This window comes from Cupressus sempervirens, chromosome 10, assembly GCF_028749045.1.
Source record: "Cupressus sempervirens isolate cs-2001-9-10 chromosome 10, ASM2874904v1, whole genome shotgun sequence".
NCBI lineage: Eukaryota > Viridiplantae > Streptophyta > Pinopsida > Cupressales > Cupressaceae > Cupressus > Cupressus sempervirens.
The window spans coordinates 573169222-573196779 of record NC_143127.1 but is presented as its reverse complement, the minus strand read 5'-3'; the positions used below and the strand labels follow the sequence as shown (position 1 = coordinate 573196779).

The 27558-nt window shown below is 34.2% G+C and overlaps 1 protein-coding gene across 2 annotated transcripts in view; it reads left to right on the top strand.

The window, feature by feature from the left end:
• Positions 1 to 27558, top strand: part of GCP4 (GAMMA-TUBULIN COMPLEX PROTEIN 4) — a 220743-nt gene that overhangs the window by 123066 nt on the left and 70119 nt on the right. For both annotated transcript variants that reach the window (XR_016356680.1, XM_089803100.1), the window contains exons 5-9: positions 16741 to 16828; positions 17531 to 17806; positions 18187 to 18267; positions 18381 to 18464; positions 21552 to 21638. Coding sequence is in view for 1 of the 2 variants with exons in the window: in XM_089803100.1 (XP_089659226.1) it covers positions 16741 to 16828; positions 17531 to 17806; positions 18187 to 18267; positions 18381 to 18464; positions 21552 to 21638 (616 nt within the window). In the remaining variant the exon portion in view is untranslated. The remainder of the gene's footprint in view (positions 1 to 16740; positions 16829 to 17530; positions 17807 to 18186; positions 18268 to 18380; positions 18465 to 21551; positions 21639 to 27558) is intronic.

The window sequence follows — 27558 nt, the reverse complement described above, 5'->3', positions numbered from 1 at the left end:
ATGTTTATCATTAGGCAAATGAATAAGAACTCATGTTCATGCTCAAGAAGAAGAAATTGATAAATAATTATGAGCATTTAAAAAAAAAATCAATCCTCTTTATGTAACTTTTCTGAGTGTTGATGTTTTGTAGCTTCATTCAGATAAATGGTAGCGTATATATATATATAATAGTAGAAATATTCTATATAAGTATAACGAATAGACATGTCCCATGAAGGGACATGTCTTTTCTTGCTTAAATTATCATTTAAATATAAGAGGTTGCTACATTTGAAAAACACACACCAAATCAGGCAGTGCCAATATATCTGCAGTGATCTTCTTTCATCAACATGGTATCAGAGCAAGACTGCAAATAAAAATTGACAATAGCTATTGTTTTGAACTTCAACATTTATACTATAACAAGGCAATCGCAGGCTGGAAGCTGGCAGGGCACTGCACATCATGCGTAGAACCAGGAAAAATAAATGGAAAAACCATTGACAGGCATGAAATCTGATAACAAATAGGGAAACAAGACAATCCCATCAGATTCACGGAGATTTGACCAATTAGTAAGAGGTAATGAATATATCTGAAAATACTTAAGCTCTGCCACATAAGACAGAGATAGTGCGTGAACCATATGAGGGGCTGTCAAACATTACTCGAAAGGAATCAAAAATCACGATGACCACCATGCAAGTCTTGGTAGATTACAGAATTTTTCCAAGACAGGACACACCCAAGGTAGGATAATGCGGGAAGCCAGTAGAAAGTCAAACAAGGCTCGCACAATCTGAACATGATAACCTTCGATGGGCGGAAGGAAAGGTGTGCAACAACCATGATTGGCAATTAAATTGTGCATCTCTTGTGATTAGATGAGGATCAATTACCACAATGGGTATATATATATATTTCCATCGGAAGCTATTGAGATACAGGCAATCATACCTTGGTCTTATCCCCCCGACTACCAAATTTGATAAGTGTTAAAGATGGAGAGCATTTTATAAACAATGGGCGCCTGCATCACGAGAAAGACTTAGGAACCCACCACTATCCAAGAGGAATATAAAATGCAGCCAACAAAAGGTGGTAAGTGGTATTTATTCATAACCACAAACGTGGCTATTAAGGATCACAGATTGTTTACAAGGACAACTCCACCACATACAAAGCAAAACATATCATTTTTTCATTGCCACATTTGAGGATGGTACTTAAGGATTAAATGGAAGGGTGCACGTGAAAGGTGCCCACATCCAATTTTTTCCCAAATATCATCGTTTACACCACCGCCAAGCTAGGTGGTCATGTCAAGGGATTAACCTACAATTGATGATTAGTGATATCTACTATGTGATAGGTAGTATAGATTGCAGTGGATTATTCTAAGACAGATCGAACGTCTTCAGTTACCAAGCCCATTAAGGTGAGTTTGTATGGAGTATTATTTAAAATTCTCCTTTTATATTATTAAAATATATTATGTAATTTACGTACATTACTAATATATTAATAGACATATGGTAGGTATTTAAATAAATATGGAAACATATATATTATTATTAAGGAAATAGTATGGTTGAAAAATATAGATTAAAGTATATAATTTAGTTTTATATTTATCTATATTATATTGGAATGATCTTATTATGTAGAATTATTTATTAATCTTGAGTATTATATTAGTCTCTTTCATATTTTTTAATATGTACTATAAGACCTAGTTGCTTTGATCTTTTCCTTTGAGGATGTTCTTGGAGGAAGAGGGACATTGATGTCAGATTTAGAGGGAGTCTAACACTTCTTCAAAGGCAACTTTGGATGAGGAGTTCAAATGATTGATATTCAAAGGGAGTTCAAAAGTCCTTATGTGTGACTATACAACTTTAATGGGTCCACCCCCTTGTGTACATCATGAGGAAGTGACGACTTCCAAATGATCATCACTTGTATCTGTAGAAGTTATTGAAAGGTGACAATCTTTCAATAACTTAACCTTCTATTGTGATAGACATTTTATGATGTTTGAAATAGATCATAATAGATTGTAAACTTGCATGATGGATTAAGTTCCTTAAATAGACCATGGCCTTCTATTGTGATAGACATCTTATGATGTCTAAGAAGATCACAATAGAAGATTATTTGCATAGTAGATTAAGTTCCTTAAACAGACCATGGCCATCTATTACGATGGACATCTTATGATGTCTAAGTAGATCATGATAGATGATATTTTGGATCGTAGATTGAGTTCCTTAAACAGACCATGACTATTCATATTGTAAGCATTATTGAGAATGCGCGTGTACTTAACTTATGGATATTTAAGTACTTGGTGAATGTCATGTCACTTGACATTCAGGGGGCCATTACTTTTGATATCATGAGATGATATCTAAATGTTGAATATCTTCCGATCAAAGATATTCTTATAGTCTTATAAAATATTACATTGAGGTAATATATGGTCATGTGTTTATCCTCCCTAGCTAAAAGGGAGTGTTGATGTTTTGTAGCTTCACTCGGATAAATGGTAGTGTCTATGTATATATAGTAGAGATATTCTATAGTAGTATAATCAATAGACATGTCCCATGAGGGGACATGTCTATTCTTGTTAAATTATCATATAAATATAAGAGGTCGCTACATTTGGAAAACACATACTAAATCAGGCAGTGCCAATATATTTGCAGTGATCTTCTTTCATCAACACCGAGGGAATATAGTATAAATTTCTATTGTGATATTGCTATCAGGATTTAACTGTGTAGTTTTTGAGTCAAACTCATTGAATCATGTTTCACGAGTAGTGATTTGCATGAATCCATCTCTCATGACAATAAATGGAACACTTAGCACTCAAAAACTACACAGTTAAATCCTGATAGCAATATCACAATTTGACTTGGTCTGGAAAAATATCTCCTACTTATAAATTTCTATTCTTTCACCTTCCCCTCAAAGATATAAATCACGTGTCATTTTAAATGCTCACTTTTAGGAGCTTAGTTATAGAGAGACTTTTTAAACTCACTTATAACAACCATTGTAAACAATCAAATGTACATTGCCATTAATATAGTGTAAAGTTACTTTTCAACAACTTAAATTTTAATTATTTCCCTTTACCACTCCTTTAGCATATGGGAAAAAAAATGAGGAACGCCCTTAAATGTAAATTATGCAAATATGGAAAACAGGACATTAACCTTAGAAATGGAAACGTGAGGTGTAAAGATAATGTGTACAAGGGATATTTTTGATTCCCAATGTCACCTTGTGGTGTGAGAGAAGAGAACACACATCTTTTGGATAAACTCATCTAACAAAAAGGTTACTTTCCTTTAGACAAAGCAAATGAAAACAAATTAAAGATGTCTTAAAGTCATGTCTTGCTTAAACAAACGCACAACAAATGTTATTGGTTTTGGGTCTTCAATAAATGGTCTTGCAACAAGAGATTAGCAAATAACACACAAAGACCAAAGGCATCTCTGCTATGATGATGTTAGCACCAAAAGCCTAAAAACTAAGAAAATTATTAATTGGGAGCAGGTGTGCTGTTACATAGAGTGTATGCTCTTACCCTTTGGTGGATGGTAAGAGTACCGTCTCATCAAGTTATACATAAAGTATTTATCTTGAGGTTTTGTGTCTGCAAACTGTATATAAAGCCACTTATCTAACTTATATTGAATTGATATTGTTTAAGGTAATCTGATAATTCATTCAATCTAAGTACTCCACTACTTCCTTATACTTAGTAATAGATAATCCATTCAGCAAACCAACAAGCAATTATAGTTAACAAGCACGTTTACATTTTACTTTATTCACCAAGGAAGTAATTGCTACCTTGGAAAAAATAAGTGCCAAGTTATTTAAGAAGACTATCTTTTATAAAATGCCATAAACCACCAGATATAGGTTGAGGAGTCGGTCTACCCACCTTGGTCCTATAGAGCCAAAAGTGCAGGGGAATAAGATCAAAGATCATTCCTGTCAGTTGGCCAAATCTAATTGGACATCTGAACAGTGAGTAGGAAAGCTCATAGGAAATCCAATCTGTTGATTTGGGCACCAACATCCCCTTCATGTAAAGATCACATTACTCCATCTGAAGATGTCATCCCCTCTACCCCATCCAATGATCTCATTCCCACTAAAGATTTACACTCCATAGCATCATAATTTCAATGGCATTTTTATCGCGCAATAGTAACAAATTTGATGAATACCTTGAGCACTTGTATTGAAAGATTAAAACTTAAGATTCTAGAATGCTCAAATGCTAAATAAAATGCAAATGTGATAAATGGATTATAGATACACTAAAGTAGGATGCACATATGCAAGCAAAATATGGCAACACTGTGGTTTCAAACAAAAATGGTAAAAAAAAATGCAAGAACAAAATGGCACACACGATACTAATTATTGTGCTTATGATACTAATCATTGTGCTTGTGCCACTGTATTTGCAGGTCTGCCAGGGCAGTGTGTCTGTATTGAAATTAGTTCAGAGGACCTTGAGTGCACATGCACTAATAAGTCGTGCATATGCCACATGGGTTATGTGATTTTCTATGAATTGGGGTTTAGGGTTTAAGGTTTTTTGAATTGTAGGTAGGCCGTGTCAGAGTGTAGATAGGCCAAAGCATAGAGCAGATGTGCTGTTACATAATGTGCCTATGCCAAATTGGGGAAAGTGATAATCTTTGAGAAAATATAGAAAAACCCTTATAAACAGTAAACAAGGATACAATTTAGACTGGGATGTGGTCTGATCAGCTATCTCACAATGTGTTCACCAAAATATGAAAGAAAAGAATAGGAAACAATGCTTAAAATAAGAATCTTACTCTATACCTCGCAGAACCATGGATAGAGAAAAAGGATGAAAACAGATAGTAAGAGAGAACAAACTTGTTACCAAACACATGTTGTTGACCAAGGGATGTGCTCAAGATCATTGGTTGATAGTTGAAGATGAATTTCGATTGTTCAATTCAGCATGACAACCTTTCTTTTCATCCAATTCCTCATCTATAAATCAGTTTATGTAAGGCTGAATTCACGTACTTTGAATTAGAGTGATGGATGGATAAGATTAATCTTGTATGATTGATCATGTAATTTGTGGACATGATTAGGGCAAAGATTGGGAAATGTTGAAATGTGTTTATTCTTTCAATTTTGATGGAGGGTGAGGATTGACAAAGGGTCTTTGTGGAACCATGTGCAAAATTAGATTTTTCTTATTTTAAACAAAGTGGAGGAATGCACCAATGATTAATTAGTTGACTAAACTTGATTTTTTATTCAACTAATGATGAGGGGGATTTTAGAGGAATTAAGTAAAATTTTTGCATTTATCAACTCTATGAGACAATGATTGATTTGATAAAAAAAGTGATTTTTTCAATTAAGGTTTGAACATTTGAAGAAATTATAAAGGTAATTTCTTTAGTGTTGGATGAAAGGTTAGATTTGTTAATTAAATATTAAGGGCTTATTCAATCAACATGAGAAGAATGATCAAGTAGAGTACATAATGTTAGAAGTAAATACTTAGGGCGGATTTGATGCGTGGACAATAAAAATGTGGGAATGCCTTTCAGGTGTGATGACAATGGAACTGTGGGAACACATTTTAGGTGTGATGACAATGGAAATGTAGGGACACATTTTAGGTATTAAGTTACTAACACTTAGAAAGTGGATCTTGTGTGAAAAATGTCAGGATTTGGTTTTAGGGTGGCTTGATTGGCAATAATTGTGGAGGAATATGACGTCTCATTGAAATTGGAACAATAGGGTTACACAATCAATAGGAAGTAGATTGGGCAAGGAAGCAAAGTAGGCACTTATATCAATTAGAATAAAAAAAGAGAAAAATAAGTGAAAAAATTATTATTTGAGCTTTGAAGACTTGTATTAAGAAGCAATAGAAGAAATAAGTCAAAGATTAGAGGATTGGTAGTTATCAACTAACAAATAAAGTCAATGATTGAAAAAGGATAAGCAGTATATGGATGTTGTGTTTGAGGGAATGGTCTTATTTGTCAAGTCTGTTGGAGAATGAGAAATAAAGAAAGGAAGATTTGTGTTTGAAAATGTAAAACAAACATTTAAATACTAGATTTATAAAAATGATCAAACAATAGGAATTATTTTGAACATATGAGATTGTTATAAAAGACAATCGAGTGGTATGCAAATGTAAGAATATGTTATTTTTCTTCAGTAATGCATTACAAGAATCCGTAGTAGATTGGCATGGCTCCACAACTGAAAAGATGTCTTGGGAGATGCTAAAAGAAGCTTTTGGCAATGAATTGATATAAATAGGAAGTGATCATGAAATTTATAATAAAAAATGTTTAATTAAGTAGAGCGCAAATCAGTTGGTTCGAGAATTTTTTAGCTGTATCACTTAATTATAATGTAGATTAAAGGTGTGGCCATTGACATTCATTACTGTTATTTTTGGCTTGATTTTTAGATTGAAAATACTTATATTATCTCTTAACTTCACACATGATGCTAAAAGTAGAATAATAATATTTTGAGCAATTCCTATCTATCTTGGCTCATAATTCTTGCTTCACAAAACCCTGGCATTTTTAGTGAATGGTGCATCCAATGCAAGCTTTTTGGTTGCAATGTAGAAGATGAAAACCACCTTGCTCCTTTTTAAAACTCAATGGTCTTCATTGTTGATCCCTCTAGCATGTGTTGGCATCAATGTCAAACACAAGATGGTATGGTAATTATGGTTACATCCGTCTTGACTCTTGTAATTAAGGATTTAGTTTTCTCAATTTGATGATATTAAGATCACGTGCATCCCTGGTTTCATATGGTATGAGCTGCTTTCATTTTGAAGGTAAAGTTTCATGTTTTGACTTATTAATATTGATATTAGTGTTCTTTGTAATAAGACGTTATATCTATATGTGCAAGATGAAAATTTGGTTTCATGTTGTCATGCTTGAAGACATATATTTGAAGGTTTGAATATAATCTCAAGATCCCAATATGCCAGACATCTTTTCATACGTGGAGGTTGAATATGTTTCATGTGCCTAATGAAATAGAGATGTCTTTATACATGAGCATCACATATTATAAAGCTTTGAAAATAAAGTGAGAGGGGTTAAAATCCCATCCTAGTGATGTTAAAAGTTTGATATTAATGACTTTAATATAAAAGCCTCATCACCAAGAGTATTTTATGGCTTCCTCCTCTAATTCAAACTATAACCATTAATTCAATAGCATTTAATTTTTTTATTTAAAAAAAAAATGTACCTTTAAAATAAAAGCATAATACATTAATATCAAGGTTGCATGGGGACGGAGGTACCTAGGGTACTTAGTACCGGTACGGGTATGGCTATTTTTCCTAATAGGGGATGGGGGTACTTGGGTATGCCAAACTTTATTTTTCAACATACTTATATATTTATAGAAAATCTGAAATTATGAGTCATGACAATGATTTTTCAGAAAAAAAAGTGATAAAGTCTGCAAATTTGATGCATTGTTTTCAGTTTCAGATTTCCTATATGTTTGTAATAATAATGTATGATAAATGTTTAGATGCATAACAAGAACAGTGATAAAGTTTGCAAATGTATTGTATTGTTTTCTGTTTCAGATTTGCTATATGTTTGTAATAATAATGTATGATAAATATTTACATGCATGATAGAGAAGGCAGACTTTAGACATACTTGTAATGTTTACATGTTTGTAATGTTTTCAAACTTTGCAAGAGAAATCCACAAGGGGCAGAAAAAGACATTTTTGATGCACAATACCAAAAACGTGCCCTAGAATCTCTCAAACTTCCAACATTTTTGCTAAAAGATGAAAGAAAAACCCGTTTTTGACAAAAATATGATTTTTGAAGGGCATTACACGAGTCGTTTTTGACCATTAAATGCAAAAATGTGCCCTCCAATATCATCTAGAATGATTAAAACTTCAAAACGACTCATTATTGGACAAAAACATGCATTTTGGAGGTCCAAATTTGGGCATTCTTCCTCAAAACGTGATTTCAAATGGAACTGAAAACACACGTTTTTGACAAAAAGAACCAACATTTTTGTATGGAGAGGATTGGATTTGCAAAAACGTCTCTAAAAGAGAAGATTTGAAGAAATTTCATGGAAGAATCCAAGCAAAATCACCAAAAACATGTTCTTGAGGTCCAAATGTATGAAATTTTTTCAAAAACGGGTTTTGGAAGGGCAAATACACATGTTTCAATGCAAAACACACTTTTTGGAGGTGTATGCATATATTAAAAATGTTATATGAAACAAAAGCTCACCTTTTTGGTGCATATGCATATAACACATGTAGCTCATCTTTTAGATGTCATTGCACATTTTAAGTGAGTTTACATGCAATAGTACCAAAAAGGTCCACTTCTAAGTGCTTTTATACTTTAAGTTGAATTTTACATGCAATGGCATGAAAAAGGTCCACTTTTAAGTGACTTTTGCATGTAATGACATGAAAAAGGTCCACTTTTAAATGATTTTACACATTTTACTTTAGTGGGACATAAATTATATTTACATTATCATATTAATAATATAATGTATAAATATAATTTAATAAGTAATATTTACTAAAGCATTTGATTTAAAAGTCAAAAATTAAATTGAACTATATAGTCAATATAGTCACTTAAGTGAAAAATCAAAGAGCAGCGCAACTTAAAAATATAACATAAAGTGCACTATAGTTACTTTAAGTGAAAATTTAATTGATAAAGTAACTTAAAAACATAACATAAAGTGAATTTTAGTTATATTTTTCAAAAAGTGAATGTCAAATTAAAAATATAACATGATATTTTTAATTTGTTTTGTTGCATCAAAAAGGTCTACTTTTTGGGCACTAAAATGGCCATATATTTTGACTAACAAATCCGATTAAGCCCCAACTTAGATCAAATCGAAGGGAAAACTTAAAGCAATGATTTGAGCAAAACCAAAGGATTAAAAACCAAGAAACACATGCTCAAAAATGAAAGAAAGGACGTTGAAAGTCTCAAAAATCAAGCATAGACTCGACAACAGAAAAAGAAAAAGACTTGACGAGAGCCTTTAGTAAAATAATTTGCTACATGAATTGGAGTTGATTGATTGATCAACATTAACCAATTGAATAACAAATTCAACTTAGAGAAATGCAAAACTAGTTTGAAATTTTTTTGTACTGTTACCTACATTTTGTGGTGACAAAATGCATGACAACAGGTTGTACGGGTTTCTTCAAAATCATATCATTGTTGTTTTTGTTAAGTCACTTTGAAAAGGTTGGAAACCCTACTTAGGGTTACAGTTCTTGTGTGTTTTAGTTTACGCCCTTTTGAGTTTGTAGCTAATATGATTAAGGGTTTAGTTTTTGTGAGTCGAGTATGAAATATCCCAAATGGATATTTGCTCTGCTGCTACTATAATGTTTAATTATATAAATTATATTTTCTTGTAGATTTTTCTTTGATCTTATAGATCTAGACAGAAGTTGCAGAACAATGTTGTTTCTTTTTGTATTTTTCAGAATATAGGAATTACAATGAATAAATAACAGTAATTGATAAAATAGAAGTGATAGAAATCATATGCAATACACACTAATTTGGAAATGATTCTAAAACTGTACTAGTAGAGTCTAATTTATTTCAGAATATTAGCAATACAGATGTACTTTAAACAACATTGACGCTACTTGAAGATGGGAACCAACTACAACCAAACAAGTTCAAATGCTAAAGCCCAAGCTGCTGCAATAAAACAACTCCAGTCTGTTGCAAATAAACACTCCAGAATTCCTCACGTGAGCTGCTATAAAGAAATGCTAGGCTGAACCAAAGTGGCCGCCTTCCCTAAACATCCATTGCTTGCAAAGTGTGACTGCAATATTAGAAATCGATCCCCTGCCTTGATCAAACTGTATGCATAAGAACCTTCGAATCTGATCTTGTTGAGGGCTACGTCCCAACAAATCTGCTCTTAGCACTAGGGTTTCTGTCCTAGGTGAGGAATGCTATTCCAGAGCAATGGTGTCCAAAATAGGTTGACAAAATGATAAAAGATACTCACCATTAGGTTATCATCTCCTTATATCCCCTCTCCAAGGCAAATCGAACCCTAGAAGAACACTAAGTGGATTTCATTTGAACTTTACAATATAACATTATTTCCCCAATAAAGGCGTCCAAATACAAAGAAATCATTACTTTATTAATGACAGATAGCTCCAAGCATCAAATAAGTCCCGCCAAGTGATAATCAAATAATAGGGATTGAGCTTTTTCCAATGAGCTATCACACATAGGCAAATTGATCCAAATGGAGCTAGAAAACTCCTTATATTCCAAAATGGTTAAACACTTAGCCTTTTTTAAATTATTAAAATGCTAACTTAGGAGAAGATTTAAATATATTAAAATATTTCCCAAGTAGCCAAGGAACAACCCAAACACCTCCAAAACATGAAACTGAGTTTGTCACTTGCCTATGACTGATGCCGGACAACCTGGGCCAACTGGCAGTCTTACCCTCAAATCTAGGGATACTCCTAAAAAATAGGGAACACATCCAAATCTCCTGAAAATGAGACTAGGGGTGATCTCATAGATCATCAACTCTGGAAAACCATACAACCTCCTAAAAGTAGGAATCTCCTCCTAAAATCAAGGAACTGCTCTAACTGATCTATTGTTGCTTGAAATACCAAATCCGGACATTGAAAACCCTGATTGAGTCCCTAATCACCCCGGCTAGCCCAGGAGACTCCATAATAGGCTAACTCTCATGTCACTGCTAGACAGAGCTAAAGAGGGGACATGATAGAGTATGGGTAGTTTTGTTTATATAACCCTATTCCATGTTTAAGTATTTGAGCCCTTGTTTGGGTATGGGTTTAATGCATTTAACAAATCTATAATGTTACCAAATTGTTCCCTAGAAACCCAAAATTCTGGTCCGGTTCCTGCAAAAGTCTGGTCCTTATCATATTTTGGCAAAAGTCTGCTGCAAACCTTCAAAGTCTGCCCAAATTGTGTCAGATGAATCTGACATGAATTTTGCTATTTTTATGGCAAATTTGCAAATTTGTGGCAGGATCCAACCGAATTTGGCAAAAAAGAAGAAGGATTTATTTGGGTCTATTTTAGCTAGTCCAACCCTCCTACCCAAAATAGACCTACTAAAAAGGTAGAATGTATGTCATTTGGACTAAAACGTTAATATATATGGTGGTGTATTTTGCAATGTTACTTTACTGTTAGCATAGTGGTGTATGAAGTATTTTCCTGCTGCATATATATCCAGATCCAGATACATATATTGTAATAACCCTCCACTGGTTATGACTAGAACATACATCAATTTCCTTAGCAATGAGTTGTTTGACATTTCATCAAACAGTTGGTAAGCAACCACGGTAATGCTAGATGCTGCTGCTTCACTGATAATATTAGCTTGGAAACTTAGTGGATATAAAATTGAATATAATGCCAGCATAGAACTAACTTCTCCAACACTTTTAATTATAAATTCACATACACAACTCAATTGAAAATAGATATCAGAATTGTGATGAACACTGCCCACTCAAATTATTGCTGTAGCCCGCTTTGGCATTTGCTAAACACATTACAATTATTTGCAAAAGGGAAAAATGAACCTGGTATTATCTCAGCCCAATGTCGATCTGCAACAGCAATTAAATTTTCTTGAGCTGAACTGTATGTTTTTAGCTTTGAAAGATATAAATGCTTGCTCAATTGTCCCATGCAGTCCTCTGTACAATCAACGCAGACCTACTCAATTCAAACGCAGGTCCCTAATTCCTAAACACAGGCGTGGAAATGAAATCACAGGTCCTCCCAACTGTATTGCAGAGCCCAAAGGATGAATGCAGGCCCTAAGAAAGTGATGGCAGGCCTCTCTGTGGTGTCTGCAGGTGTAATGGAAGACCAAGCGCTGCTACAGGGTAAAACAGCAGCCTTAAAAAATGCACAGCAATCTCCCAAACCAAATTGCACGTCTGCAAATCAATGAGAAAACTGCCCAGGCAGACTTATGAGATAGACACGGTTGATAGCGAGGAATTTTTAACACCAAACAATAATTCCAAATGCCAAGCTGGAAGTCTAAATGCCAATAGCAGTGACTTGGCTTATGATATTTAAAATCGTCTCTCCAGACACTACTCCTTGACTGGTTCTCAGCGACGATCCAGGACTATTGATTGTCCACAGTTATACCCTTCTGTGATCAATTTCTTTATTTAAAATTGTCTCTCCAGACACTACTCCAGCGGTTCCCAGTGAGGATCCAGGACTATTGATCGTCTGCAGTTATACCCTTCTTTGATCAATTTCCTTTTGCCAGGGAAGGACCCCTAGTTGTTGCTTGGGCTTTCCTAGTTATGCTTATTGTATTGTTTCTTCTCGGACACTGTTTGGTGCTCCCGCTCTTTTCGGCTCTCTTGTTTGTATGCTCAGTCTCATAGACCCGTTGTGGTCTTTTGTTGGACATTAATATTATTATCTTATCTTATCTTATCTTATCTTATCTCATACAGATTCCCAGTAGATGGCCCAAATACCATAGTGAATGATGCCCAAAGCAATTCTCACATATGCAGATCGAACTCTCAATGTGCAAATGGTAGAGCAATTAAACTTCAGCAAATGATGTCTCAGCAACATAACGTACAATAAGAAGACACCAATAATTTCAGATTTACAATTCTCCGAATTTAACTCACTACAACTCTCAGCAGAAGACTTCTTCCAAAGCAACAGTAGCACAGAAATGGAAGACTAAATAACTCAAATTTGAACCCTTATACCTAAGCAAGGGAATTGAATGCACAAATCAGAAAGCTCAGAAAATTCTACCAGGACATCAAAAACAAAATAGACAATTGGATGCTTTTTCCTTCACAATGGGCTCGTATTTATAATCCCCAAATGGCTCTTAGTTTCCCAAACATAACTCCACTTAGGAAGCTTCATTAACACAACATCAACATTAAGTATAATAAAACACCTTATAATAATGTAAACTTAATAATTAATTAATAAATATGAACCCATGCAATAAATAGCCCCATCCAATGCAGGCGATTACCAACTCCCAGCATCAACAATTGCACTGCCAAATATGGAAATTGCCCAAATTAGACTTACTAAAATAAGTAAGCCCACAACCTAGACCCTCAAGTCTCATTGTCTCAATCAATAGCAGAGACTTGCCAAAAATGGGGACATTACATATACATTAAAAATAAACAAATGTATTTGCACCAACGAACCCAAAACGAATTCGAACCCACCCCCAAAAAATTGAAGAAATTTACCCCCCAAATCTCGAAGCCACATCAGAATCCGAATCCGAACCAGCAACTTAGCAAATCTACGGGTTGATCATAGTTTCACTTGTTCATTTAGTTAGTTAATTCACAGTTTGATTACTATTGTTTGCTAGAAAGGAACAGTTTGAAAACAGAGTTGTATACGAAGATTTATAGAGGCACAATTTTTAATCTTTGGTTAGCAGTTGTGATGGCAGGTCTCATTCATTTTTCAAACATTTAACATTATAAAAGTATTATTCTGAAAGTATTGATATATAGATGCAGAGAGTATGTGGTGTGTATGAAAGAAAATATTTTTCCTAAATGTATTCTGTTTAGAGACATTGATTTGTGATGATATTATGATCATACTGATTGTATAGCAGCATTTGAAAAATGATATAAAGCTTTATAATGAATCCATGTAACATGCCATTGTGTGTAAAATCACACCTGCACAATGGTATACTGTATGGTATTTTGAGATCTATGTTGTATTTATGATTCTTAGTCTCAGGTGATGAGAGACCAGAAAATGTTATGGAATGAATTAGAGAGGATACTTCGTGTTAAATTTCAAAAGTTATTGAGAAAGTTAGTGTGATTACTAGTGAGGCATATTGTTAGTGAGACACACCAGCCAGTGAGACATTATAAACAACATATTTCAATAAGCCAGTGAGGCAACTTCAAATGGTTTTATTCCCAGGAGGGTCTTGACTTAGGAAATCTCGAGTATGTATAATTGTATTGTTGTCCATTCTACTCTTTTTTTTTTATTGCATAAACAAATCAAAAGCTTGAAAATGTAAAGTTACGTATTAACCAACCACCCCCCAAGTGTTTATTGTACTCCAACATTCATAACATACCCAGGAGTATGATATTTTGTTGTGTTTGGGTGTATATGCTTTGCAGTCGACTAACTAGAATAAAAGTATTCATCCCGAATGCATAGGATGGTAGCAGCTGTATTTGGCAAAACTCTGTATATTATAAGTGTAAATCACGAGCCATGAATCTTGAATATGGTGATTGGAGTTTATGCTATATAGAAGCTATTCCCCCTAGAAGTGACATATGAGGATTGGTCCGTTGAATTGGCTATTGTGCAATGTTGCATGTGAGGTCCTCAAAGAGGCTTGGGAGGAGAGAACTTGCATGTTTCGTAGGACGGGAGCAATTGAAATGGAATGATATTTTCTCTTTGAATGCACAGCATACAACAACATCTGAACATACTATGATGTCATCCTAAAAGTGGACAACCTGCATAGCTTATTTGAAGTTGACAAGGTCAACCAAACTGCTGGATTTTTGGTTAAGATACATAGCAGGAGATCAGAAATGGAAAGGATTATGGAAATTGCTTAGTGCTGTGTTCCTTTGGTCCCTTAGACTGCTTAGTCTTGTGGACATCGTTAAAATTATTCATTTGTTCAAATATCTTTATAGGACAAAGCGGGAAGAATTCTTGTGTTGATTTTTTATACGTATAGACAAATTTATCATAGAGGGTTGTGTGCTTCACACAATTATTGGAAAAGCTGAATCTAGATTCTTTGAATCAGCATCAAGGGAGATATGGTAATTTGAAGTTGACATGATGATTCAATTTTTTGCCAAGATCTTGGGGATGTGTGCTATCAACAAGGTAATGATCAGCATCTATTCGACTAGCTGTACAGCAACATTCAGGCAATCAAATTGAAAGGTTATTCTCAGTTTTGTAACAAGAAGACGACCTCTCCATGCTAGGTAGTAGATTCAATTGCAATGAAGCAACCAAAAACATTTTTGCTACTGATTGAACAAGGGGAGGAGGCTTTTCAATCTTATCTTCTCCAGAAAATCTTTTTTAACAAAAGCTCTTACTCTACTATGATTTCTGATGGTAGAGCTTGTGTAACATAATCAGAGGACTGGAATTCCCAAGGAGATGGCATGAGTCAAGGCAGTATCTGAGTATAGATTAGCCATGGAACACCGCTGGCTGCATTGGTCTTCAATGTTCAAAATCAAGTTTGGAAATGGCAATATGCGTTCAAATTAAATCTTGAACTAACTTATAATGCTGTTTACTATTTGCTTTCCTGATATTTATATGTGTGTATTTCAATGCTAAGTTCAACTGTTTTTTCTTAGTCTACATGGTAGAAGACTTGATAAGTAATGCTACTAAATCCATAGTCTTCTAGGCTGCTTGTATTATCCTGGTTGTAAATCACTCTCTATGATATACTTGTATGCTCCCTATGGATGCTGAGCATGGTTTACTGATAAAAACTTAAAGATTTCTGCAGTGATAATTTGTTCATATTCTTTTAGATTTGACCATGTGGATTTTATTTTTGCCAACGTTTTGGATCAGACTGTATGATCCATCATCAGGGCAAGAGAGCAAGAGTGCATGCTTTGCTGTTTTTGTGGAGTGGACCTTTTCTTGAAAATTAATTTGTATATTTTGTTTATCAAAATCAAATATGGTTGCTGGATAGATTTGATGAAAAACTCATCATATTGGAAAGTTTCTTGCAAAGTTGGTATATATCATCTTGCCTTTAGATTTTCTTACAATTTGCAATGTTATTTGACATTGTTGGAACTCCTGAAATTTTTGCGAAACTCAATTGGTTATTCAGAATGTGAAGGGAATATCAGAGAGACAATAAGGACATATTGGTTGCATATTTTCTTTTTGTGCAAATTGCAGATCTTAAAATTTACTTCTTGTTATGTTATCAGATTGTACATTTGCCTCTTGTATTATTTGCAAATATTGCTATATGTTCTTGCTACTATATTTATTGTCTTTCTTCTTGTTTAAGTTTGTGATGTGATTTTCTTTGTGAATCTTCTTAGCCTTTGTCTACACAACTATTGTTTTCTCTGTCAACTGTATGCATCGAGTGGCAACTTAACATTTTCCTTTGAAGATTGGTTATATAATTTTTATGTCATAGTTATGCTAAATTTCACATGAATGAGTTTGCAATGTGTTAAAATGAGAATGGATTCAAGCAATAATGATTGTTCTTGATACTTGTAATGGTTGTTGTGACTTAATAGTAAATTTAGTGATTCTTGTTTCAACACATATGTATGATTATGATTTCTATTGGAGTATTCTTTTTATTGATATAAGTTTTATGCACCAAGAAAGGCATATTGAAATTAGTCCTCTGATTTTGAGGGATCTTTTTGGCAGTTCCCATTGATTTTCCATGTCCATAAACATGCTTGACTTGGTCTTGCTTTTCAGATGTTCTCTAGTTAGTTTGGGTTATATTTCTTTTTGGGTACATTCTTATTAATATTGTACATTTTCTCTTTCAACTCTAGACAGCATGGTGGAAATTCAGATGCTCCTGATAGGTCAGCCGAAGATGTACATTTGTCAGATTGGCATACAGGATTTCATGTTTCCTTGGTATGATCACTATCTCTGATTCAGCATATCATTTTATGTTACATCAAAATTGTAACGAATTTGTAATGCAGTTGTTATTTTACTTTAAATATTATAATCAGTGTGGTGCCACTTTTGTTTTAACTGATTAACTAATACTACTTCAATGGGAAAGTTAATGTTTACCATGTCACCTCTGTTTGTTCCTCCTTCCAGAGAGATTTTCTAACGTTGATTTATTCCAGTCTTATGGAATAAAAGTCTTTGAAGACCAACACAATTATGAAATGGCTAGATGTCTGAAGTTATCTCTGAACCTCTTTCTTGCCATTTATTGAAAAATTCTAAGCAAAGAGCAGAGAGATTGTGATGTTTCTCCTCTAGCTGGTTTATTTTTACATTCAATTAGAATAACTAAAACTGTCAAAATGTCCATTGGGATTCTCTTAGCTTGAACTGGATTTTGGTGGAGGTTTAATTATATTTTCTGCCCTATACCATGAATTATCACATGAAATTTTGTCCCATGCCCTTTTTAGCAAGTATTTCTTTCAAACTTGATTGTGCCTTTATAATTTCTAGGTTTTCTACATCTCGCTTCTAGGAAGATTTTCACTGAGAAGATTTTCGATTGACTAAATGGGTACTATGTTAATTCGTTTTCTGTCAACCCAAATTAAGCGTTCACCCATCTGTAACAAGTATTTCTTTAATGTTGTCCAGGAAATGAAACCTGAATACATTCAAATGCAAGTTGCAGAGTCTATCCTTTTTGTTGGAAAGGCAATTAGAGTTCTGCGCAATCCAAGCCCATCATTTCGAAGCCAGGATTCAGAATCTCATCAACAAAGCTCAAAGACTGCAAACAAAACGTCTGCAACAACAGGAGGCTTTCCTTTACAAAAAGATTCTTTATTGGCAATGAATCATTTAAATTATGCCAAACTTCTTCCACAATCTGAAGCTGATAAAATTACTGCAATGCTCCAAAAGTTAAAGGTAATTTTTGTTGCAAGATGACACTAGTCAGTTAAAAATATTGAGGGTTATATCCAAATTAAAAAATATTGAGGGTTATATCCAAATTACAGTATGATACTGGAGTTGGATATCACTTAGTATATGCTTGCGTTTATTGAGCAGTTCATTTGGTCAAAGTTATGACACTCTTCTATGAATTGCTTTTTCGAATGTATTGGCATCAAAGTTATGAGATGATTTTTCCCTTCTGTAAATTTCTTTTTCAACTACATTCGCATCTGAAATATCTGTTTTCTGGTCATCTCATAGTGTCAGATGTAAAATTTCCTTTCCATTTCAATTTGTAAACGCAACAATATTTTTATTGCTAGACTTTTTGTGCACTGATGTATATGCAGGATTTGCCTGAATTCCACAAGCGCTCATTTGAATATGCTGTTGATTCTATTCGAACTATTGCAGCTGAACATCTATGGCAGGTTTGACAAAACAGAAATGTGAAAAGTTTCAATTGGTCAGTCTGGACAATGGTTATCCTTTAATATTGATCTCAATGTTTAATATTTTGATTTTCTCTGCTGGTTGTTTGTAGCTTGTTGTGGTACATGCTGACTTAAATGGTCACTTGAAAGCACTCAAAGACTACTTCCTCTTAGCAAAAGGAGATTTCTTTCAGGCAAGTGTTGTCAATGATATTCAAACTGCAAACAGTCAGTTGTTTGTAAATGTAGGATTAGTTTTGAAATGTGTGATAAAACTAATTATTTGCAAGTGGTTGTAGTTATGAGAACTGATCCAACAATTGGATTTGTTTATGATTGGGTGGGTGGCTCGTATCCAATAGTCAGAGAGTCCAATTTAGACATAATTCCATGTGGGAAAGTCATTCTGTCGGTTTGATGTATTGAGAAGATATCTATAGGGTTGTTGGAGTCTCAGGGTAATCCAAGGCATACTGGGGAAGAAGACAATTTTGTGCCCAATTTTAGCAACACATCTTTCCTTTGATAATTGCACATTTGGCCCTGCGTATAGAGCAAAATGTGTTTAATGTCTGAGCTGCCAGATTGACATTGATCTGGCCCTGTGAGTACTGATCTGGCTCAGCAAACTGTAATGTTGAAATTGATGATTGGGGGATAGTCAGACATGTTGTGGGAATGGAAGGACTAATGGTTTGCTTTCAACTTCTAGTGGCTGAGGTTCTTTCTTTTTGTTACATGAGAGGTTCAAGCATCTACCCTGAGAGTTTTGCAAGCTGTATTTGTGGATTGTGTAATAACCACCCTCCTTTCTTTTTTAAGTTTTTCCCAATGAAACATAAAAATTACCAAATTAAGATACACTACTTTTACAAGTTCTGATAGAATTTATGAATGACCAGTGTTCATGCATCTCCTGTTACAGATGTTTTGATGGAGAATATAACTCATACTTTTTTTCAGTGCAATTATGGCCATGATATGAAGATGTGCACAAGAAAAATATCTCAAAGAAGGATGGAGATGAGCTAGTAGAAGTCTGAACACCTTGAAATGATGCTGCATTAGTCTGATGTGTCAGTCACCAGTTGCAGATCTTCAATCCAGTAGTTTGAGTCCCAAACGGCAGTAAGAAATCCTTTGAAACTCCCAAAGTCGACATTGATCACCTTCTTAAGACTCCAAAAAATATCACACATTCCCAGCACTCCCTATCATTCCTGAAAAGATGTGAAATGGAAACTTACAGGTCTAGTAATGAAAAAATGATGCTACAAGTCTGCTGTTCTGAAGTTGCAGGAAAAATCAGCAATGAAAATGGCCTTCCAACTCCTTCCAACTTGCCTAGAGAACCTCCCAATGTTGCTAGACGACATCAAATACCCAATACTTTTTTAACGTCCTAAAAAGGCAAGACAATAGCAGTTCCAGGTCCGATATATATATATATATATATATATATATATATATATAGAGAGAGAGAGAGAGAGAGAGAGAGAGAGAGAGAGAGAGAGAGAGAGAGAGAGAGAGAGAGAGAGAGAGAGAGAGAGGTGGATAGGTAGGTAGGTAGATAGACAGATAGATAGATAGACAGACATACAGACAGACAGACAGATAGATAGACAGATAGAGAGACAGAAAGATAGTTAGATAGATAGATAGACAGATAGACAGACAAACAGACAGACATACAGACAGTTAGACAGACAGACAGACAGACAGATAGAGACAGAGGTAGGTAGGTAGGTAGACAGACAAAGAGACAGAGAGACAGATAGATAGACAAATAGATAGATAGATAGATAGACAGATAGAGAGACAGATAGATAGATAGATTGATAGACAGATAGATAGATAGACAGACAGATAGACAAATAGGCAGATAGATAGATAGATAGACATACAAACAGACAGATAGACATACAAACAGACAGATAGAGAGACAGATAGACAGACAGATAGACAAACAGATAGATAGATAGACAAATAGACAGACAGACAGATAGATAGTTAGACAGATAGACAGACAGAGAGATAGATCGACAGATAGACAGACAGATAGAGATAGAGAGACAGAGAGACAGAGAGACAGACAAAGAGACAGATAGATAGTTAGACAGACAGACAGATAGATAGATAGAGAGATAGATAGATAGATAGATAGAAAGACAGATAGATAGACAGATAGATAGACATACAGATAGACAGACAGAGACAGATAGACAGACAGACATATAGACAGATAGATAGAGAGATAGAGAGACAAATAGATAGACAGACAGATAGACAGATAGATAGACAGACAGATAGATAGACAGATAGAGACAGACAGACAAACAGACAGATAGACAGATAGATAGATAGTAGTTTTCCAATATATATATATATATATATATGAGTGATAACAGGTCTGAAACGTCACTGTTACAGGTCCAAACTGTCACTTTAAACTTGCTAGGATTCATTCCTTTTCAGCCAAGACCACCTCCAAACAAGCCAAACAGCTGGAAATATGCTCAACACTATCAAACAACTCCTAAAGGAAAGTAAAGTAGATTTGTAGACCTGGTATCACCTTCAATCCTCCATCGTGTATGTACAAAGCTATACAACATCATTATTTACCCCCAACAGCAAGAATTCCACCTCTTAAATTTTGCTGGCCACCTTCAAGCACCAAGGTGCCACATAACAGCCTGTTAAAACTTTCCACAAATAATTTGTGTTTCTCTAATTTCCTTATATATATATATAAAAGTTTTTAAATGTTTGATTTTTGATATCAAGAGGTTTAAAATCTTAGATGCTAAAAAGGGCATGGGAAACCGATGGTAGTTGGTCATTTTGTATTAGAAGCTTTGATTTTAATGACATGCAAATTTGACATCAGACTGCAAATTATATGATTAGTACTTTGAATTTGTTAGTTTATTTTAGTATTTTTGCCTGTTTGTAATGCACAATTATGGCCTCAGTCCCACCAAGTTGAATTTTGTATTTTGGTATCTTTTTCAATCTTTCTTTCATTTTACAATATATCCTTTATACAGTAAACATAAAATTGAGTGATGGGTATTCTAAGTTTAATTCTGAAGTATGTTGCACAGTGCTGAGTTTATTTTACTTTATGTGCTCAGATTAAATGTAAAAATAGTTTTAGAAATTTTAGTGTGATATTTTGATTTCTTCAATAAAGAAATGGAGCAGTTAATGCCTGTGCACATATCTACTATTTTTCATGTTTCATTGGAGCAAAATATAAGGAGTTTATTATGTTGCAGTGTTTTCTTGAGGAGAGTCGCTCTTTGATGCGTTTGCCGCCTCGTCCAGGAAGTGCTGAGACAGATCTTAAAGTTCCTTTCCAACAGGTAATCATGATTGTTTCATGATTCTGATCTTTCATTCTGGAGTTTTGTTCTTTTTTGGAAAAAAATCAATTAATATTTTTGCATGATTTACACAAATCTTTTCATCTGAATTTGTCAATGGTTATGGCTGATCAAAGCTTAGAGTTTCCCACTTTTAATGGGCTTCTCTAGTTATCCCTTTCATATGCAACAAATATCATGCCCCATTTTTAGAAAATGCAGAACAAATTTAGTTTGATATATTTTTATTAAAGGAAATGTTTTCATGGGTAATACAAGTTATTTTTTGATCATTGAATATTCTTTTATCTAAAGCTGCTATGTTTTGTTGGTGTAATTAAGGCATTTTACCTTGGTTAATTCACATCTAGGTACTTATTAGTTATTACACTTTGTTTAAGCTTACTTAGTGACCACATAAGAGCTTTTAGGAGCATTCCCACTTTAGATGGTGTTATCATGTTATCACATTCCACTCTATGTGTTGACCCCATCTTTAGTGCACTTACTACTTTATCACTCTCCACCTTTATTGCACATAATTACACATTAGAGGATGATCCACCTTTGGTGGACATATGATTCCACCTTAGGTGGGTAATAAGTTGTCTCTTGATTATCATGTAATGAGACAATGACACTTATCATTGTCTCATTCACTTCTTTGTTCTCAACTAGGGTATATAACCAAGGGGTCTTCAATGTAGTGATTGTCCAAATTTCAAGTTGATTCCATCTATTTTATTCCATTATTAATAGGATTACAGTTTATTCTTATCATATTAATTCTCTATTGTTATTGTGCTTTCCGTTATCTCTAGATCTTGGTAGCTAGCTTCATAGCCAAATCTTACATGGTATTAGAACAAATAGAGTGCCATTGGTTTGCCATTTGAGAGAATTGTGGTGCATTTTGAGGTTGGTGTTTTCATAGATTTTTTTTGCAGAGGGAAATTGGAGCTTGTTGGTTAGTTTTGAGGTTACCATTGGATTTAAGAGGTTCAAGATACTCAAGATCACCTTTTATTTTATCCAAATTTGACACTTGAAGTCAAATTTGTAGTTGCTTTATCCAAGAGTGATCTACAATTTCAGAGCACTTTGGGCCAAATTAGACCTTGCTATTGTGTTTAGAAGGCTTGAAGACCCTAGAATCGACTTTTTATTCCCCGAAATTGAAGTTGGGCACCTTGAGTTGAGAGAGTTCCCTCACCGGCCTATCATATGAATGCCATCCTTGTGCATGTACAATAAAAAATAAAAAAATAATATATTGTTATCAATATTTTCTTTTTGAAAATCTAAAGTTGGGTAAGGGGGGATTTGGCAATTCACTTTTGTATTTTAATCTGGAAAATTAAAAACAAAATTTCTTGCTGTATTTAGGTACCCCGTGATACCTACATTGTAGGGCATCCAAAGGTACCTAGAGTGCAAGATTGTAGGGCCCTTTGTTTGCAAGGTGGCTAAGGTGGCATTGTGAGATTTTCAAACCAACACCCCATTAGAAATGGGGACTCTCTTTTCTCTAGTAGTTGTTAGGTTTTGGCAGTCGTGTTAGCAATGTAGAGATTTAAAAGATTGAGAAGTGATTAAGAAATCAAGTTTTCAAAGTTGCGATTTTAAAGTGGAAGTATTAAAAATAAAGTCCATTTGGGGTCAAGTTATAGTGGGTTGAGCCAAAAATCCTAGTTGTATTTAAATTTTGGCTAGTTACATTATAAAGGTATATTTTATGTATAAGGGCCTATATTTTTTATAGAAACTGATTTCCGATACTTAAAATTGTTAAAATCCTAAGGAATACCAATTTATTATTAATAAAACTACGCAAAATACGGACTTACTAAGAATTTTCCCACTTGAATTGATCAAAATCCGGCCTTACCCATGAATTTCTCTTCTTAGATGTCTCGATTTATCCACAGACAAGTGCATTCCCCTTTGAGATGAGTAGGCATTTATCTAGAGACAAGTTGATTTTCCCTACATGGGTTGGTAATATCCACTTACAAAAATGAAGGACAAAGTGTTTCTCAAATGTTATTGTAGCTATGGTTGGATTCCTTTAGGCCGACATAGATAACATAAAGGTTGTGATGACATAATTATTGTGATATAATAATTATTAAACTGATTATATGATAGTTATATTTATTGAGATAATATAATGATATATTAATTATATAAATCAATATCTAATTAGCTATAAGAGATAACAATAATAAATAATATAATATAATTATATAATTAATAGGGCTACATGTGAAGAGTGGTGACCCTTGGTGGAGGGGCACCACTGATAAGTATACAAGAAAAGTGCAAACTTCCTCTCTTGGCACCTATTGAATATACACAGAGAAAAACATGGTATTGGAGCGGGTGAATTCTGCAGGAGTAATTTTTTCGAACAAGAAAAATATCTGCAATTTTAAAAAATATCAATTGCATTGTGTTGGGAGTTGCAGAAAAATATCCATGAATTGTAATATTAGTTATGCCACTCTTTGTATGCTCAAGGTCCAATATGAGAACTTGCTATGATCTCTAAGAAATATGCTCGCACTCTGGTATGTGTCCGGCGTGCGCCCAAATTCAAGAAAATATCCAAAGCTATAATATGTTATGTTGGTGATGTGGCTTAGAGTATATGTGGTTCACAATCCTGAACTCGACTCTAAGAATATTGTTAATAATGATCACGGAGCTCGAATAGAATAAATCAATGCCATGTCCTTGAGATCTTTATGGTTACTGATTGCCAATAGATATATGTTTTGATCCGATCGAATGATGTGGCCGTGGACTCCAAGCAACATGATATTGCTATGATTAGCCTTTGAATTGTATATTGTTGATGGTATAATATGTTGTAATCAATGGATGTGTATCTCTAACATGAATTAACATATTGTAGAGGTTATAAATATCGAAGGGCGGATGATATCCATGAGGATTAATGCTGATCCAACATGAATTGATATTGTTGTGATGCTGCAATCCCAAAGGATGATGTCACCAATATGATGCAAGAATCACTGATGCTTGCCAATCCTTAGAACCACGAATATATCATTGATCTACAATGAAGGATAGTTCAAATCTATTAGTCCAATTAGGTCTTGAAGAGACTTCACCTAATTGGAGAAACACCATTGCTGACACGAGGGCAAACATTCTTTAGAGGCTGGGATTGGTTCTTTTCTTATCAAGTACTCATACCCGATAGCTCTGGGGTAGTGATGAAAACAACAGGAGCTATATTACCCAAAGATCAACAATGCAATCATTAATCCTTGTAATATTGATGTCACAAGTTAGTTAATATTGAAGATTCTTGTAGCAATTGGAGTTTGATTACTATAAAAGGAAGTTGATATTAAGCATTATTGGGAGCCCTTGTATTGGAGTGGAGAATAAAATAATATTTTGAGGGATTGTCATTATCATTGGCAAATATCTCCAATTGAGTGCAGGACCCATATATAATAAGGTTGAACAAATGATTATTTTACTTGATGAATGTTGATTATAGTAATACTGAGGAACAACACATATATTTATTATCGGAGTATTGGTATTTATATTTAATACTAGAGTCGGATATATTTTGAGGGAAGCTTCAATTGCAAGAATTCAGATATGAAAAAGGATCAAATCCAAGACACACTTGAAATTGCTTGAGTTGTTTATTCAAGTCTTGCATGGAGCTTGCCAAAGGAGTTGTGAGCCTTTTGGCCATTGATGAAGTTTTACAGTATTGTGTAATTGCTTAAAATACAATCAACCAGCTTCAAGACTTGGAATATCCTTGTGATTGATATTGGAAGTGTCATTGATAGACAATGGTCGAGGCATCAAAGGAGTTTCTACTTTAGCATGAATTACTTCTGGGAGGAGTCTGAGTTTAATTCAGTATTTATTATTGACCTTACCCATTAGTGTTGGGCATTGGATCAATTTGTAGATTTTAGTACCAGACACTGCCTTGTTTTGGAGGAAATATTAGCTTAGACGTGGAAGAAATTTATGTTCATTCAGATGGCAGGTTTCTTTGTCATTAAGTTGCCAACATACATATTACTGTTTGATACTACAACATTGAGTTTTAAGAGAGTAAATCCAAGGTGGTCTTGGAGCTAGCACTTTCAACAGTATGTGGATCATGCCAAATGACGAGAGTCTCTTAGAGCAAGATATCTTCCTTCATTGGACCAAGTGAGCAGGGCATGCTTCCGTGTCAGAGGGAGCAACTAGAGGATATGCTTTCCTTGACCTTAGAGAATCTTGGTCATACTGGTTCAGAGGGACTAGACCATGTCAAGATGGTTTCTCTAGTGATCAGGAAATTGTAGTAAACAAATAACTATGATTAAAGGGATGTTGTCCCATGTGTGTAGGGAGAAAGGTCTTTATGCTAACACCTTGATATGTTGGATATTCCTGGATAGATGGGTACTTGGTAAAACTTGGGTTCACCAAGAGTGATGTAGATGATGGGAGTATTGTCATTGATGTCAAAGGAATAAAGAGCTAAAGTCATGCTTGGAAACTGATTACATATGAAATTAGATTTGATCTTATAAGAAATGACAAAATAACTAACTCTATAGAAGAAGTTTACCGAAGAATAAAACAAAGATTAAGTCCATATCATAAGGAGCATTGAATAAGGAAGATAAGGGTATAGACATTAAACAACAAGAAGACACTTCCATAAGCTTGATATATTCAAGGTAAGAAGAAGGATTACGTATAAGGAAGCAACATGTATTAAAAGGGCCACAAACAGTGATAGAAAGATACAACAAGCGATATATTGAAATATTGATCAGCAAAATCCTCTAGACATGATCAACAATAATTTTTGTTATAAAGGCCAAGGCAGTGACAGTTCAAAGACTGACATCTATTTTGAGGAGATAGCAATCTATATGGAAGATAGCGTTAATGACTAACTTTGTGAGTATTGAACCTCAGCAATAAATTAGGTTAGTTTTCAAAGTGACTTAAGGCATGGGAGAATAAAAGAAGCTATCATATATCATATTTCTTTGAGAAGCATCATGTGAAAATGAGAACTCCAGAAGCCAAACAAAATATAGATATCTGCAACAATCTATGAGCAAAAGATTTCAATCTATGAAATAAATAACAACATATATTCATTTGAAGGGTGCGACTTCAATAGAGGAAAAGAACAGCGTATACGTCACTTATTGAAGAAAAGTCAAATATAGAATCCACAATATATCCTATATGCCATGTCACTTTAAGAGGGTTAGAAAGCACAAAATTATCGTCTAAACAAATTATCGTGTATGAAGAATTGCATATTTCCATAGCATATTCGATGATGAAGGGTCCCGTGACAAAGAGGAGCAGTATGAAGTCTGCAGATATTTTATAGGGAGGCCAAGTCATATGATGTGCATCAAAAATGAATGAAATGCGTTATATTTTGTTGAAGAATAAGGAATAATGGAATTTACAGTTAAAAAAATTTGGAGACTAAAACATATTTACTATGTCATCCAAGACAGACTTAAAAACCAAGGGTGCAAATGCATATGTAATATAACAGTAAATATGGTCTGAAAAGCACAGATGAGAATCATTGAAATAATAAAAAAGAATTTACGGCAGTAGCAAACAATTATAACAGTATTGTTTTAGATATTGGTGAAGCAGAGAGACGTGCATCAATGTAGCAGAGATAAAATGGTTCACAGCTTAACTTCACCAAAGGAGTTTCTTGATTGGTGAAGCCGCGACGAGCATTATGACTGGCAGTGATTATTCAAGAACAGGTTTGAAACTGCTAAAATGGCAAAAGCCATCGTGGGTGAATATAACGGATGTTCTCTTTGAAACACAGTAGCTCAGATTATATATGACAAAAACTTCTGCACCACAGTTT